General features: G+C 37.9%; 1 protein-coding gene across 2 annotated transcripts in view; it reads right to left on the bottom strand.

Moving 5' to 3' along the window:
• Nucleotides 1–16,196, bottom strand: part of RALGPS2 (Ral GEF with PH domain and SH3 binding motif 2) — a 104,682-nt gene that overhangs the window by 58,631 nt on the left and 29,855 nt on the right. For both annotated transcript variants that reach the window (XM_075710573.1, XM_075710572.1), the window contains exons 5-7: nucleotides 14,719–14,808; nucleotides 8,817–8,909; nucleotides 4,498–4,624 (exon numbers count right to left, since the gene is read on the bottom strand). In XM_075710573.1, coding sequence (XP_075566688.1) covers nucleotides 4,498–4,624; nucleotides 8,817–8,909; nucleotides 14,719–14,808 — 310 coding nt within the window. The remainder of the gene's footprint in view (nucleotides 1–4,497; nucleotides 4,625–8,816; nucleotides 8,910–14,718; nucleotides 14,809–16,196) is intronic.

Here is a 16,196-nt window from a genome sequence, read left to right as displayed (position 1 = left end):
GCTGTTCTGAACTGTAACCAATTTATTTCTTTGGCACCTCATACGTCCCTTCAGGATCTTATGGAACTTTGCCCCTATTTAACATAACAAACCCTAACAGCTAGAAGAATAGTCTCATATTATTGTAATGTTAAATTAGTTGACACCAAGTGCTATGCAAAACCTCATTTGTAGTCCAGAGGAGAGAAAATAGCATTCTGCTTTCAAAACACATTCTCTGGAGTAGATAAAGCTTCATTGATAATACATGGCTGCAAGGGTTGTAGTTAAATCTTTGGTCAGAGATCAAAGCCAACAAGTTTCAACAATGTTTAATTGGGGTTGGCAGGAGGGTGGGTGGGGAATCAGTCCCAGCTTACTCCATTCCCAAATTCCAAGAATTCTGACACAAATATTTAAGATTACAATTACGAAATTGTTCTTCATATAAGGAGTATTTGTTTGTTACAAATATAGTCCGGACCTCATTGATTGAGTGTTCTGTAAGATGCTTTTTAATTGCAAACGCTTAAAATTTAGACTATCTATAGTCTATTCTTTTCTTCTGTGGTAGCTGGATAGACAAGCAATTCAGGTAACTTTAAAAGCTGAAAATGCCCTCCAAAACATTCCTTTAATGAACACTTCTGACAGCTTTAGTTCATTCAACTGACAAATTCCCTCTGCTTGGAAGAGATCTTACTTTACCACAAGAATCTCTTGCCGGCTACAAAACCAGTGTTTGTTTATTCAGTGCAGTCAGTGAAAGCTGTACTTTGCAGAAACCCAAGTAAAATTAGCTTGCACTCAGCCTGTAAATTAAATCTTATATATTAGACATCTAAAAAGTGAGTCTCCCCCAGTTTAAAGCTGCAGGATGACGTTAACTAAACATCATTACAAAATATACGCAAAAAGCTCAGACTGTACAAATGCTGTGCTCTGAAAGGGAACACTTAAAGTTGTCGATTTAAGATTATGAAGAGGGAAAGCAGAGCGCCTCTTTTTTCAGGGTGGTTCATAATAATTTCATATAATAATAATGGTTCATACAATAATTTACTACTTTCAAATGCTTGTAACTATCAGTTCTTAGCTTTTGGGTTGAATTTTATAAGCAGGGTAAATGACTTAAGAAGTTCAATGATTTCTCTCACACTTTTTTTAGAAAAGTTTTTCAAAAGAGGCTGTAGCATCCCTCAAGCTTATTGCACTGGACATTCAAAAGCAGTCCATCTTTGAAGGATATAGCTTTCCTGTACTATCAGTCCAAATTTAACCAAGCAGACCTCGAAAAAGTTTAACCTGTACTAAACCTCAAACACGGTTTTCACATATATTTCCAAAGTCTGTTGCAAGCATTATCACCATAGTGATAAGTAGCTGAATATTCATCAGATGAATACTTCAATAACCTGTTTTCAGCTTTTCTGTTTCTGGATATAATTCCTGAAAGACAGCTATAAGAAAGTATTTCACAAGGTAGTACTGCTTAGTTAAATAAAAACCTTACTTCTCACGATACGGCTCAATTGTTTCATTGTGCAATCTCAAAGTAATCAGAACTCCATGATAAGTCTTCCTTTGAGAATAGGTTTTTATTCTAAGGTGAAATACAACATCAAAAATACAGCTCCCATTTGTTTTGGCTACTTTAGTTGGCCAGGTGATGCAACAGTGATGACATATCCCACATCATGTAATGAAGACCTAACGCTGAACATTTTTATTGGTGTCACACAACTCTTAGCACTCACGTTTAAGCACTGACTATATGCTGCTCTCACTTGCATTTCTAGAAGTCTGGAATTCCATCACACTTATCGCTGCAAGGAACTGAAAAACATCTTTATTTTCCCCCCCTAGTTAAATGTAGGAGGACATCTTTATCTTGTCCACAGTGAGTGACCTGTGGTAACAGGAAAACAATCTGTACTTCTGTGGCTCCACTCCCATTGCAAAGACTACGCAAAAAAAGCATTTAAGCTTTATCTTATAATACTAAGACGGTCATGAAAAAAACTCCACACCCACATTCCATATTTGGTTGCATAAGGGTTAACCTAGTAACCTCTGAAGGGTAAAACATTCATCCTTGAAATCGCAGCTGAAATTCCTTTATATGCTCACTTTCCCTATGACCTTCCAAACAGGGTCCTTCACAACCAGTGCCAGTATTTCTCCAGAGGGGATCTGCAATGGCAAATGTAACTGTGTGGCAGGCTTGATTCTCTGTACTCTTCTAAAGAGCATTTTAGGGGAGCATAGCAACTGCAGGATCTTTGCACCAACAGTGAAGAGAGCCCCACCTCACACCTCCTTTTTCCACGAAAGGAAATGGACCTTATGATTAATCCCCCTCCCTGGAACATGCCATGATCACAATTTCAAACAGCAGACTTTTAGTTAGACTTTTGTACACATTTTAAACCAGGAGCAGCCCTACTCCTGTACATAATTTTATACCAGAAGTAACAGCAGAAAAAGATCTTTCAGGAATTACAACCTATACCTGGTAAGCTTAAAACAGTAAGTATAACAAGCAACGTAAGTTACTTCTGTTCCATATGACTCTTACATTTGTAAAAATCCCATGGGAAGGAAATTTTAGAAATAATACTCTTGCAAATCTACTCAGGTCTTCCTGGAGATTAAAGCTTTGATCAGATATGAAAAATTAGGCACAACAGCCAATCTTCCAAAATAGATCCACCTTTATCATGACTGTAGTTTCAAGGCAATTTTGTTCTTTTTGCCATATATTTAAACATTACAAAATTAATTTTAGAGGGAGTGCACCAGTGGGCATTTGCTATTCCTTTGGAGAATTAAAAAAGGCTTGAGGACATTCTTCATGTCATTAGTAAGAATTGATATTATACAAAACCAGGCCACAACACATTCTAACTACAACAGGTGATAGCAAAGAGCACTTCTTTCTTTCTAAGCAGAAAAGAAATATACATTTTACTTCAACAAACTATCAAGTCAAGCCCAAAACTTATTCTAATGCAAAAATGACACAAGAGGTTGCCAATGTATTGAGGAAATGTCTGTAACTGAACAAAACTTAAAAAATTGTTTTCCAATGTTTCACCTTTTTTTTAAAAAAAAAAAATATACACTTGCACATAGTAAAGTGGTATTTTTAAAGTGTCAGAAAACTACACCAAAGCATAAAGATTTCTCTGTACAGCAGTATTAGAAGACCACGATGGCAAGGGTCCGAGTATCATGAGATTTTAAAAAAATCTGACAGCAGGTTGGTTTGGGACTTCTGTGATCAGCAAGAAAACAATTTGAGCCTGGCTTCGTGTTTCATATATCATGGCATATAGCTAAAAAGCATCTGGAAAGCTAGAAACTGCATTTCAGAAACATATATAGTGCATATATACTATATCTGTACACATGATGGGAAAGCTACAAAATGACATGTTTAATCACATTACATCATGCTTGGCTGCTTCTTTGCCCCTTTTAATTCAGGCCTAGTTTTAATAGCTATGTCAACAAACAGGGTATTGTCACTCATATCAAGCTATGAAACAACTGAAATAATAGTGACGGACACATAGATCACAGCATAAAGATGACTGTCAAGTTATTAATCTTGAAAAAATTAATAGCCTGGGTGAATAAAGGAAGTATCAAACTTCAGGAACAAAGAGATTACAGTTTAATCAGCCTTAGTATCCACAGGAGGTCATCTTGAATTTAGGTGCAAGAGCAACTCATATCTGTAAAATACCAAATATTTTTTCTGGAAAAGGAAAAAATTGGGTAAACATTTCCTTAAATGTGACTACCAACATCTTATGATATCAAAGAAAAGCTACATTAAAAAAAAGCACACTAAGTTTAAAAGATCACTTTAAACACACTAAACTGAGACATTAAGTAGCCCTAGATTAGCTTGGCAACAAAACCAATACATATTAAACACATTTATCTAGTTTTCAGATACACAGGAATATCACTTTCATAATTATTCCATAAAGCTGAATCAGTCATAAAAACTCAGTTTCTCTTGCCACCTTAGTATAATTAAATGCAGCAGTATCTCCAGATTTTAGCATGTTCCAAACCCTAAGATCTACATTTATTTATCTCAGAGGTTGGTGATTTATAGCTTCTCATAAATTAAAAGCCATCATTACTATAACAGTCAAGTATTTAGCTCTAAGAGTGCTAGCAGGCATAACAGTTTAAGTACTTCTCCAGAAGTCAATCAGTGTATCTATACAACATATGGGAAAATAATTTCCTAGAAAACTGATATCGTATGTAAAACCTGAAGTGTTTGTGAAGTGTGTGTTAATAGGTATTTTCTTTCTGAAGCTAGTGAAGTTATTTCTTGCCATATACAGAGTATCCAGAATCAACTAGTGGTTATAGATTCTTTACTGAAGTATTGAAATAGTTTCATGAATGCTTAAAAAATGGTGTTTAGTTTGTGTAAGTGCCGGAGAAGTGTATTTGTCATTAGTCCTTCCAACTAGAAATGCTTCAGCTTACCTAAATAGGGAATACAAGGAGTCATCTTCAAGCTGCTGATATAGTCTCTAAGCCTTTTGTAATTATCTTCTTTACTCATAACATACTCCAGCTTTTCAAAGGTGGCTTTATCCTTCCGACTCAGTAACTAGGAAAAAAAAAAAAGCCAGAACCAGATGAGCGTTAAGTTTGATCATTATGATTTTTCTTTTACCCTTAAAACATGAATTTCCACCCCCGCTCCCCCCCATTTTTTTTGTTGTTGGTTTGTTTTCAAATACAACTGCTTCAAAATCATAGTATTTACTACTTAAGGATGAGTACTTGGAGAGTTTACAAAGAAAAGTAGCTATTTTGGCTGTTAAATTTAAACTACCCTTTAAAAAAATTAGCCAGGTATAAACTTTGGTGTCCTGGAGGATCCTTCTGAAATAATGCAAGTTTTCAAAAGACTCATCTAGCTAAAACACATCACACTTTCACATGCTGTCCACTTCTACAGCATTTCAAAACGGTAGCTTATTCACTCTAATTATCCACAAGTTAACATTTGTCATATATACTGAGAAATTTTATACTAATCCAGCTTCACAAAAATCCAAATTCCAAAATACATTCTTATTCTTGAATTGAAAGCTATCTCAAAAAATTCTTTTCCAAAGAGTAAAACAATACCATTAAGATCTAAGTATCCTTAGCTAAACTACAATTTTAAAAACAATGAATGCAGATGCACATATCCATGTATGTCAAGGTCTGGAAAAGAGTAAGGTTTTCATCCATTTTGCCCTACAAAAGGCATTATAAACTTGAATACAGGCTGTGTATATTGTTTTGCCGACTAGCAATTTTACTGGCTCTTAATATCAGAGGAATGTCCACTTCAAATACAAAACTTAGTCATGGATCTCCCTCACTGTCCATTCCACCCGCCCGCCCGCCCCCCCCCCTTTGACAGAACTAACAGCAACTAGGCTCTCTTTGTAAGATTGGGAAAGTAAATTAAGATATTTTTTAAAACATATAGCTGAACTACTGCTGCAAAACCACATTGAAGGATTAATTTCAATTCAGAGCCAGAATTTAAAGAAGGGTATAAGCGTGTTCCCACTCAACATCTTGGCAGAAGACTCTGTGTTCTAGTTCCAGTCACAATTTTTCCCCTATAAGATACCCAACAGTGCAAAAATTACAAGGGCCAGATTGCTAAATTTTTATGCATGTTCCCTTTTCTCTTTCAGTTAAAGATCAATCTTTGTGAACATGATAGAAGTGAAATATCCCTTCTGTAAAGCTGTAAATTCACTATTGAAATAACTGCTCTTTTTACCTACATTACCTGTATCGTAGTCTTCATTAGGACAGCTAACACCAAACTGAACACTGGCTTTCAGAAGAAAGTCACTTTTCATAAGTGAATTGTTTCCCAAGACATAATGTCCTCTGACAATCCAGCAATTAATTTATGTCTTTAGCTTTGGTTCCAATATTCGGATGAACAGCATCTCATGTTCATTAACTGCAGACATCTGCCAACTCCAGGACAAGGACAGGCATGACTTCTTTCCAGCCACCAGAACATGACATTTATCTTTTGAAGTTTACCTCCTCAAAGATAGTTCCAGTTTAATCAGCCTAGACTAGCTTGCCTTTAATAATATTCTAAAATATTCTGCTGCTATTTGGTGTCTGGAAGGCTTTTGTAGTTTCGCAGACTGGAAGGTAAGACAAGACTTAACAGATATAGTAATCACCTAAATTCAGACTTGAATGAAATTAATTGTATTTTCCTCAAAACATGCTGGTTTGCACAATCTTGTTCAAGTCTGATGTATCATTTCAGGCTCTTTGAATAATCTCTCAACAAGGTGATCCTGTATGACTTGCCCTTGTGCTCATGGTGTAATTCACATCATGTCTCCACTTCCTGCATTCATGTAGAAAAACAGAGAACCCAACAATATTGAAAGTGTTTCTGTGAGGGCAAGTAAGGACCCAGCTGTTATTTCTTCAGTTTTAGAGCTGCTTCTTTTTCTAAATAATGTTTATTCCTCTGTCTCTTAGGCTCAAATGATGCAAAGAACAGTAAAGAGATGTACATACACAGACAACAAAAGCTAAGGCGGATAGTTTACAGTAGCAGGGAAGGATTCAGAGCCTTCCAGACTGCTCTTTGCTTTCTAATTATAGTGTGCCAGCACTGAAGACAACTTTTTTGAAATGCAAGAAAGGAGTGATGAGCTTTCAGGGTGCTGGCAGAGTGGGGTGGATTCACTCACCTAACTCCAGATGTCTGTTCATTATTTGCCTACATTGCCCAAATCCTAAGCTGGACTAAAGACTCTCTTTACATTAAATGGAGAGAAGTAGAATATTCTACTCTATGTACTTTCTTGGAAAGGTTCACAATTCTTTTCAAGTTTTGAACAGGGCATATCACATATATTGAAGCATTTATTATTCTCCAGAGTTCAGAGGGTGTGCAGGCAATGACTGAGACAAATTTCAGACATATTCAGACATACTGTCAGAAGACATGAATTTCGTCTTTTTTAGGAACATTAGATTACCAAGCAAATATTTACTGGCTCCTTTCAACTCTCGATTCCAACCATATAAGGTGGCTTTTTTTTTTTTTTTTTTAAGGGAGTGAATATACTTGCAGTTATTTTCCTGATGTTGTAAGTCAGGTTCATTGCGGGTTGCTACAAACTCTCAGAAATGGAGAAGAAATCCTTCCTTACTGAAGGTTTTGGAAGGTTACTGTATAACTTACTCAAAAGACTTGGTGACTCAAATCATGGCTTGCTGTGCCTTTTCACATGTCTTTTCTTGCTTTTAAGACACAGAAAGCCAAAGGCTTAGGATTACTTCAAGAATTTATAAACTGAACTTCCAAGAGAAAGACATCTAAATCAGCTTGCAGTGCACATTGCTAGGAGCTATCCTGCAACTTGAATTTGCAAATGCTTATATAAGATGACGAAAAGCATAGACTTGCTTGAGTATGAGAGATGAAACACCTGCAGAAATGTGGGAGAAGTCACCTGGCATTCCAGAGGTTGGAAGGGGGGCAAAAAACTGATACATAGGCCAACAGCACACAAATAATCGTCGTAAGTGCAAAACAGGACTTCTGGTTGACCAAGTAGGAAAAGAAACTGGGGATTCCCAGTTCTGAATGGCATAATTATGGTTGTAATGAATATGGTTATAGTTGACATTTGTTTCAAGTCATGCACACACTAAAAAAAATCAATTTGGCATCACAGTTATAAAAACTGTTAAGGCATCAATTCATTGACAAAACCAGAAAAACAACAGTTCTCCTCAAGATCATTTTGATGATCTTCAAGATTTCCTTAGAGAGATTTTTGGTATTTTGAAACAATGTCTTACTTAATTGTGCATTTGCAAATTGTGCACAGAATTCTAGATTAGTGTCTCAGCAGGAGTGAATTATATGCAATTTTGGTAACATTTATCAACTGAGCAACACTATCATCATTCAGTTATCAAAGAAACACTTTTTGTAACATGCGAGGATGCGTTGACATGTCTTCAGTGAAAGTTTTCAGCTCTTTTTAATGATCTATTTATGTGGATCCCCTGCCCAGGAATATTTCAGTCACCTGATTATTTCTATCACACTTGAAAATGTCACAGTTCATCTGTTTATACAGCTGGATAACGACACAATGTATGGCCAAATCAAGCACACTATTTTCTCAGCTCTGAGGTATCAATGAGGAAAAGTCATGCCTATTGTTCTTCTTATCAAGGATACATCTACACAAAAATGATATTAATTCCAGTTAAAAAACAGGTGTCAAAAAAATGTTCCCAAAGAACACCATTCTTTCATAACCATACAAAAGCAGACCTACAAGTATACTGTGTAAAGCAGTTGTTATAACTATGAAAATAATTCTCAAAACCCTGAGAAAAGCTGCTAGATTTAGTTATCAGAAAAACTACAAATCTCTTTATGGAAACTAAATCAAGAGTTTCTGGACATCTGCTCTCCATAGCAAAAAAAATTCCAACAGTATAAACCCCTAAACGATTAAAGTATGACCCACTTTGGCATTCATAATTTTCCAGCAACTAAATACAAAATAGCTTCTGGCCAAATTAGAAGCCTCTGCATTTAGCAGAATCTGCAGGGAACTGTTTTTCAAATGAAAATATTTCTATGCCAGAATGGAAAAAAAACTCAACAGGAAACCATAGACTTAAGAGGCACTAGAAACGTTATGTACACAGCACAAGAAGATTAAAAGTATCTGTAATAATTAAGAATAAATTAAAACCCTTTCATTGCCCTGCTGCTCACTTACCGCCCATGTTTTAGTCAGCCTGAAGATTGGAGCACTCTGTAGGCCTGACACAACTGCCATAAGAGCATGCAGATTATTCAGCTCATACAGTTTCTGAGGACAAAAATATATACAATAACAATAAACAACATTCCAAGTGCTATCAATAATGAATTCAGAATAAATAACAATCTAAGATGAAGAAGTCGTGCATGCTCTAAAATGAAGAGTGAACTAAATTAATTAATTGCAGTGAACTTAATTAAATCACTTAATTGCAGTGAACTGCTGTGCACCTGTACCACTTTTATGGCACCTCCTAATTTTTTATTACTGCATCTATACAGTTTTGGATTAGACTATACTAGTTGTTTCATAGTCCAGAGAGAGCCCTTAAAAAAAAAAAACAAAACAAACTATATATGCATACATCTTGGGACATGTAACAGAAGTGACAGAAATTTTCTGACATTCAAACCCAACAAATTCCTTTCAGAGCATTCAACAGAATTTTCAAATTTTACATGCCAAAAAGGATAACCCAGTTGTGAATAATGTAATCATGGCAGTATTTAATATTATAAATGCATTTGACACCACATGTTTATGTAGCTACCAAGGCTACATCAAAGCAGCCCAAAAATATTATTGCAGGATTAAATCAAGCAGGTAAATTTCAAAAGCCCCATACCTGGAGTACTTCTCTCACTGAAAGACAATTTTTGGGGTATGACAACTAAAACTAACTAGTGGACAGGAACAATGAAATAAAAATTGAACACAGAAAACATCAGAGTAAAAGAATTTTCTTTAAAACTCTCTACAAAACACTGCGCATAGGTGCATTTTCTTACATACTTGGAATTTCCTTCCCCTCTCTTTTATCTTTCCCTCTGTCTCCAAAACCATCAATCTGCCTTGGCTAACTAGCTACTGGTACTACTGTCACAAAAGCTTAAAAATGTTCTATAAGAAAATGCTGTTCCTTAAGCTCTTCTGCAATATCAATTATTCCAATAGCTATGAGCACCCAGAGATCTGAACTACATTCAGGGATTTTTGGTGGAGGGCACAAAAACTCAGGTTTTACCCTTAACAAAAAGACTTTGATAAAAAGAAATGGATACTCAATCACAGTACTGCAAATCCTGTTTAACCCATTTGTAAAATTCACCAAGGCAGGTTAGGATTCCAGCCAGAAACATGATAAATTAATATAAGGAACCCTTGCTATTCAAGAAATGGTAGAAGTCTTTCTTCCTCCTTGAAACTCAGCTTACCCAAGTTTTCTTGATTAGGAGGCCTTTCATGAGATAACAGGACAAAAAAAGTTAAGACTAACTTGATTCTGAATAAATGCTGAATATCAAAGGAGATCTTATATTTGGAAGGCCAAAAGCGATACTGCAAGGATAGTTTTCCAGCTAATAGTTTTGGAGCAGGGCAAATGATTCTCTCTCCACTTAACACACTGCCAGAAAACTAACAGCCTTTTATAGAACAGAGTCCTCATAGGTATTACTCAGAAACGCCACATTTAATGCTTACTGTCAGGTCACTCTAGTAGCAATTTCAGTGAGGGTGCCCAGAACCCCAGAGTTCCAGCATGTCTACTGACAAACAAAAGTCTTTCCACACGTAATGAAAAAGCATTTCCCTCTCCTAGTCCTCTTTTGGGAGGATTCTTTAGTAACTGTATGTAAAGGGCAATCAATATTTTGTGGGGTGAGTTGGGAGGCGGTGGATATTCGTCATATACCATATTCCTACTATTCTTCCAAGTAGTACTGCTGGCGTTTGTCTCTGCACTTACACAATAACTCCGTCCTGGCCCCATGTCCTCAAACAAGGTAACAAAGTTCACTGTCCCAAAGGACAGGGTAGCCAATTAAAAATGAAAAAAGGGCTTTCCTAGCTGCTGCCAACAGAATCATAGAATCGTTTAGGTTGGAAAAGACCTTTAAGATCATCCAGTCCAACCATTAACCTAACATTACCAAACAGAAGTTATAACTAATCAGGATAGTCTGGGAACTTCAGGGGAATGCAACTATTAAGTTCTATTAGTTCATGCATAAAGCAATATAGCATGAGATACCATTAAAGGACTGCTAACTATACAATAGCTAGGTAATTGTCAGCACAAAGAATTCATTGTAGAGTGGATTTACAGCTTATCTGAAGAAAAGTTAATTAGTGTGACCTCTGGCACCAAGCTGCTTTGATAATAGCTTTGGTGTAAACTGAAAATCCTTCAAATGGCATTGACTGCAGTAACTTCATGTTAGCAGCCATATGTAAGCGTCCTGGTTTCGGCTGGAATAGAGTAGAGTTTTCTTCCTAGTAGCAGGCATAGTGCTGTTTTGGATTTAGTAGGAGAAGAATGTTGATAACACACTGATGTTTTAGTTGTTGCTAAGTACTGCTTATGCTAGTCAAGGACTTTTCAGCTTCCCATGCTCTGCCAGGTACACAAGAAACTGGGAGGGGACACAGCCAGAATAGTTGATCCAAAGTGACCAAAGGGCTATTCCATACCATATGACATCACGCTCAGTATATAAACTGGGGGGGGTTGGCCAGGGAGCAGCGATCGCTGCTTGGGGACTGTCTGGGTATCGGTCGGTGGGTGGTGAGTAATTGCATTGTGCATCACTTGCTTTGTATATTATATTATTATCATCATTACTATTTTACTTTATTTCATTTATTAAACTGTTCTTATCTCAACCCAGGAGTGTTTCTCACTCTTACTCCTCTGATTCTCTCCCCCATCCCACCGGGGCAGGGGGAGTGAGTGAGCAGATGCGTGGTGCTTAGTTGCTGGCTGGGGCTAAGCCATGACAGTAAGCAAAGCCAAGATAATAGATATAGTAAGTAAATTAAAAGATATATAAACTGCCCTATATATAGTTTCTTGCTTTTTGTAATTGTCATTTTTACCACTCATAGGTAAGCAAAGCTCAACGCATTGTTGGAGCACATAACTGTCTCAAAACCAGCAGCATTTCAGCAGACACTGTTGTCTGCAGTCCACTGGTGAGATCAGGAATGTTCAGGGCACTGTGCCTAAAGCAGAGCCTACAACACCCAGTACTGGCAAGTTCCATCCAAGTACTAACCAAACCTGACCCCGCTTGACTTCCAAGATCGGTTCTGCACTGTGACCACACAGGTGAACCTCCCTCCTTCTATGGAGTGACATGGATCATGAGGCAAATTTTTGTATGTTTGTATTTCAAACAAAAAACCACGAGAACTGATTTTTAGAAATACATGAGATGAAGATAGATTAACTCACCAGATTTCAAAGGATATTTAAGAGATATCCTTCACAGTTTATGACCACAGCATGATTATTGAGCAAAGGCTTTGGAATCTTACAAAATTAGCTTGCTTCACCTCAGTGCACTGGGGTGATTGGTTGCAGGATCAGGAGCACAGGTAGTGTTTTCCTCTATCCTGTCAATGGCAGGGAAGAACGCTGAAAGGAACAGGAAAACTCACCTGATGAACAAGTGGCTCAGAGGCTGGTGCCATCAGTGGAATTTTGGCTTTTTTCAATCATGGGGAGGTTTACATGGCACCAGGCCTGCTGGCAGCTGATGGAGATCAGCTGTCTCCAAAGGAGAAAAGGATCCTCGCCCATGAGTTGGCAGGACTCATTGAGAGGGCTTTAAACTAGGTTCAAAGCGGGAAGGTGACATAACCAGGCTTGCTAGAGAGGAGCCCAGGGGCAGCATGGCAACGTTGGGGGCGAAATCGATAGCCCGGCTCAAGTGCATCTACACCAATGCACATAGCATGGGCAACCAACAGGAGGAGCTGGAAGCCCTTGTGCAGCAGGATAGCTATGACATAGCCGCCATCACAGAAACATGGTGGGACGACTCGTGACTGGCGTGCTGCACTGGATGGCTATAAGCTCTTCAGAAGGGATAGGCATGGAAGGAGAGGCGGTGGGGTGGCTCTATATGTTGGGGAGTGTTTTGACTGTATAGAGCTTGACAGTGGTGGTGATAAGGTCAAGCGCTTATGGGTAAGGATGAGGGGGAAAGCCAACAAGGCAGATGTCCTGTTGGGAGTCTGCTATAGACCACCCAACCAGGATGTAGAGATAGATGAATCGTTCTACAAGCGGCTGGCAGAAGTCTTGCAATCGCTAGCCCTTGTTCTCATGGGGGACTTTCAACTTGCTGGATATCTGCTGGAAATACAACCCAGCAGAGAGGAAACAGTCTAGGAAGTTCCTAGAGTTGTGTGGAGGATAACTTCCCGATGCAGCTGGTAAGTGAGCCTACCAGGGGAGGTGCCTCACTTGACCTGCTGTTTACAAACAGAGAAGGACTCGTGGGAGATGTTGTGGTCAGAGGGCAGACTTTGGCCTGTTCAGGACGCTGGTTCTGAAAGTCCCTTGGGGGGCAGTCCTGAAGGGCAAAGGGGTCCAGGAAGGCTGCGCCTTCTTCAAGAAGGAAGTCTTAAGGGCGCAGGAGTGGGCTGTCCCCATGTACTGTAAGACCAACTGGTGGGGAAGACGACTGGCCTGGCTCAACAGGGAGCTTTTGCTGGGACTCAGGGGAAAAAAGGAGAGTCTACCACCTTTGGAAGAAGGGGCAGGCAACTCAGGAAAAGTACAGGGATCTTGTTAGGTCATGCAGGGAGAAAATTAGAAAAGCAAAAGCCCAGCTAGAACTCAATCTGGCCACTGTTGTAAGAGATAATAAAAAAAGTTTTTACAAGTACATCAACAATAAAAAGAGAGCCGAGGAGAATCTCCATCCTTTGCTGGATATGGGGGGGAACATTGTCACCAAGGATGAGGAAAAGGCTGAGGTACTTAATGCCTTGTTTGCCTCTGTCTTTAATAGCCAGACCAGTTATCCCTAGGCTTTTCAGCCACCTGAGCTGGAAGACAGGAACAGGGACCAGAATGGAGTCCTCATAGTCCAGGAGGAAGCAGTTAATGACCTGCTACACCACATGGATGCTCACAAGGCTATGGGGCCAGATGGGATCCACCCAAGAGTACGGAGGGAGCTGGCAGAGGAGCTTGCCAAGCCACTTTCCATCATCTATCTAAATTTAGAGTCAAATCCCATAGAAGTAAAATATTGCTTCATTAATCATGTGCATATCAAGACAAAGAACGTATCTGCAAAATGAATACCAAGGTAATTCACAAAAATTTTACATCTTTTTTTGCAGATAACCTGAGGTGATCACAGAAGTTAGCTGTAGTAACAGTCAGCCACCGCCCGACAACAAAAACTTGAAAAACATCCCTCTCTTCACACTACAATGAAGAAGTTTAATTCTGTTTGAAGGGCCAGAACTCTGGTTCTTCTACACATAAGTCAGTATTTGCTAACCCTTTTCATAATGAATGTCAGTCTGAAAGGCTTTCAGGAAGATATCGCAGGATGAGAGCTCCAAAATGTTTTCTGATGTCAGGTATATTTTCAAACAATATTTATTAAGTCGATACTATTCATGCCACAATTGGAATAAGAGATAACAGATCCTTTCCTTCCAACAGTAAAAGCAAACAAACTATTCTGTTCTGACTGATGCCGTTTGAACTGATTCTATACACAGCGCTTTGGTTTAACCAACATTAGAAAACACATCCAGTAAATCATATTATCTAATAAACAACATTTGAAATAAGGCATCTTTGCATTTCCTTAGTTAAGCTATTTTTTTGGTTAACAAAGGCTTCCATTTCAGGATTTTGGTCTGTCACTATTTCTGACAACTTTGTTACATGCAGAAGCCAAACAGGTATTCATGTCAACAGATACAACCACAGCTAAATCGGGTATCACATAAATATTTACCCATGTGTATTTTTGAGCTGACCAACTTAAGTATAAGAACTTTCATCATGGTGAATCCCACTCCACCCCCCAATCCAAATTCTTACCTTCGCCGTTTTAATATAGTGGCTCAAAACCTCAGCTCTTATTTTTAAAGTTTGTGCATGTAGAATCTCTCTAACAACCCAGAAGCTTACCTAAAAAGAAGAAAATTTGCCTTTTTAAAATACAGAGCTTCAACATTACACTATTAATATTTTTATTTAATGAGTAATATATTAAAAGTCTCACAGCATTCAACTTCCATCTATAAAGTTGAATACATACTAGAAGATGCAAATGCTTATACTATTAAATCCCAACCAATATAACCCAGATACTAATAAAAAACTTTCTTCAAAGTGTTTTGCTCTGTTATGCTGCTCATTCTTACCCAAGATACCTTCTACCATTACATGGTGAAGCAGTTGCTTAAATCAAATTAATAAACCCAACTTATATTTAGAATTGAATCTTTTGTTTTGTTACTCTCTTCACCTTCCCCATTTCAGAACTGGTAGCCATACACTCCAGTATTTTGTTGGAGAGCGTGTGTTCTGGTGCCTGCTTTTCCTCAGTAAGTGTGTGGGTGGCTAGAACTTGTCTTTGTAAAATCTGTCACATGAGTTAGTTGCATACAAAGATCTGTTTTTCTAATGAGGAAAACCCTTCTGCTGCCAGCACATCTCAAAAAACCCCAGCAGAATCAGTTATGTATAATCTATGCAAACAGGACTCATTTTCAGGCTAAGTTTGAGGATGAGATCTCACAGACACAACGCAAATGGCAAAACTCTCAAACTTCAAACAAAGTTCTCCCAAGAAAATAAAATCATGATGAAATTTTATCAAGAGATTCTGCAAAATGAAGGAATATAAAAACTGACGTTTCCAAATTCTCAACACCTCAGAGTAAAAATAATAATCAGAATGATATCACCTGAACAAAATTGGAACATAAGGTGGGAAGCCTCTGCTATAACCTAGAGTTTATACTTTGTACTCTCATTGCTGACTATGCCAACTACCTGCTAATACACAGCACACTACCATATTAATTTGTTAAGTTTTACAGCACTAACTTCACTATTGTATAAAAATTGTTGTTATATTCAGTATGGTATGAAGGATGGTTGCTGCATTTTGTAGTTACATGAATGCCTCATAAAAGCTATACTTTGAAAATGTTTTGTTAACATGTCTACATTCTAATCTTTTCTCTTCTCTGCTCCCCCCACGCCCTCTGCCCTCATATGCTTTAGCACAGAGAAGAGTGACAGAAAATAAACACCTTCATAACTAATAAAACAGTAGCAAAGAACTAGCAAATGGTAAAAAATACTGTAGCTTTTATTCACGTATTCACTACAAGTTAGGGTAAAATGAATGATTAGCAAGATACAGCATGACTGCTATTTACAAAACTACTGAAAACAGTGTTTGAAGAAATGTATGCTCTCATACGTAAACATCTTTCAACCTGTCATGGTGCTTCAATTTTTAAGAGTGACACTAAATTACCTCATGTAAACTAACATTGCGTATG

The sequence above is a fragment of the Pelecanus crispus genome, chromosome 5 (genome assembly GCF_030463565.1).
Source record: "Pelecanus crispus isolate bPelCri1 chromosome 5, bPelCri1.pri, whole genome shotgun sequence".
Lineage (NCBI taxonomy): Eukaryota > Metazoa > Chordata > Aves > Pelecaniformes > Pelecanidae > Pelecanus > Pelecanus crispus.
The sequence above is the reverse complement of the archived record's forward strand: the minus strand, read 5'-3'. Positions and strand labels throughout refer to the sequence as shown.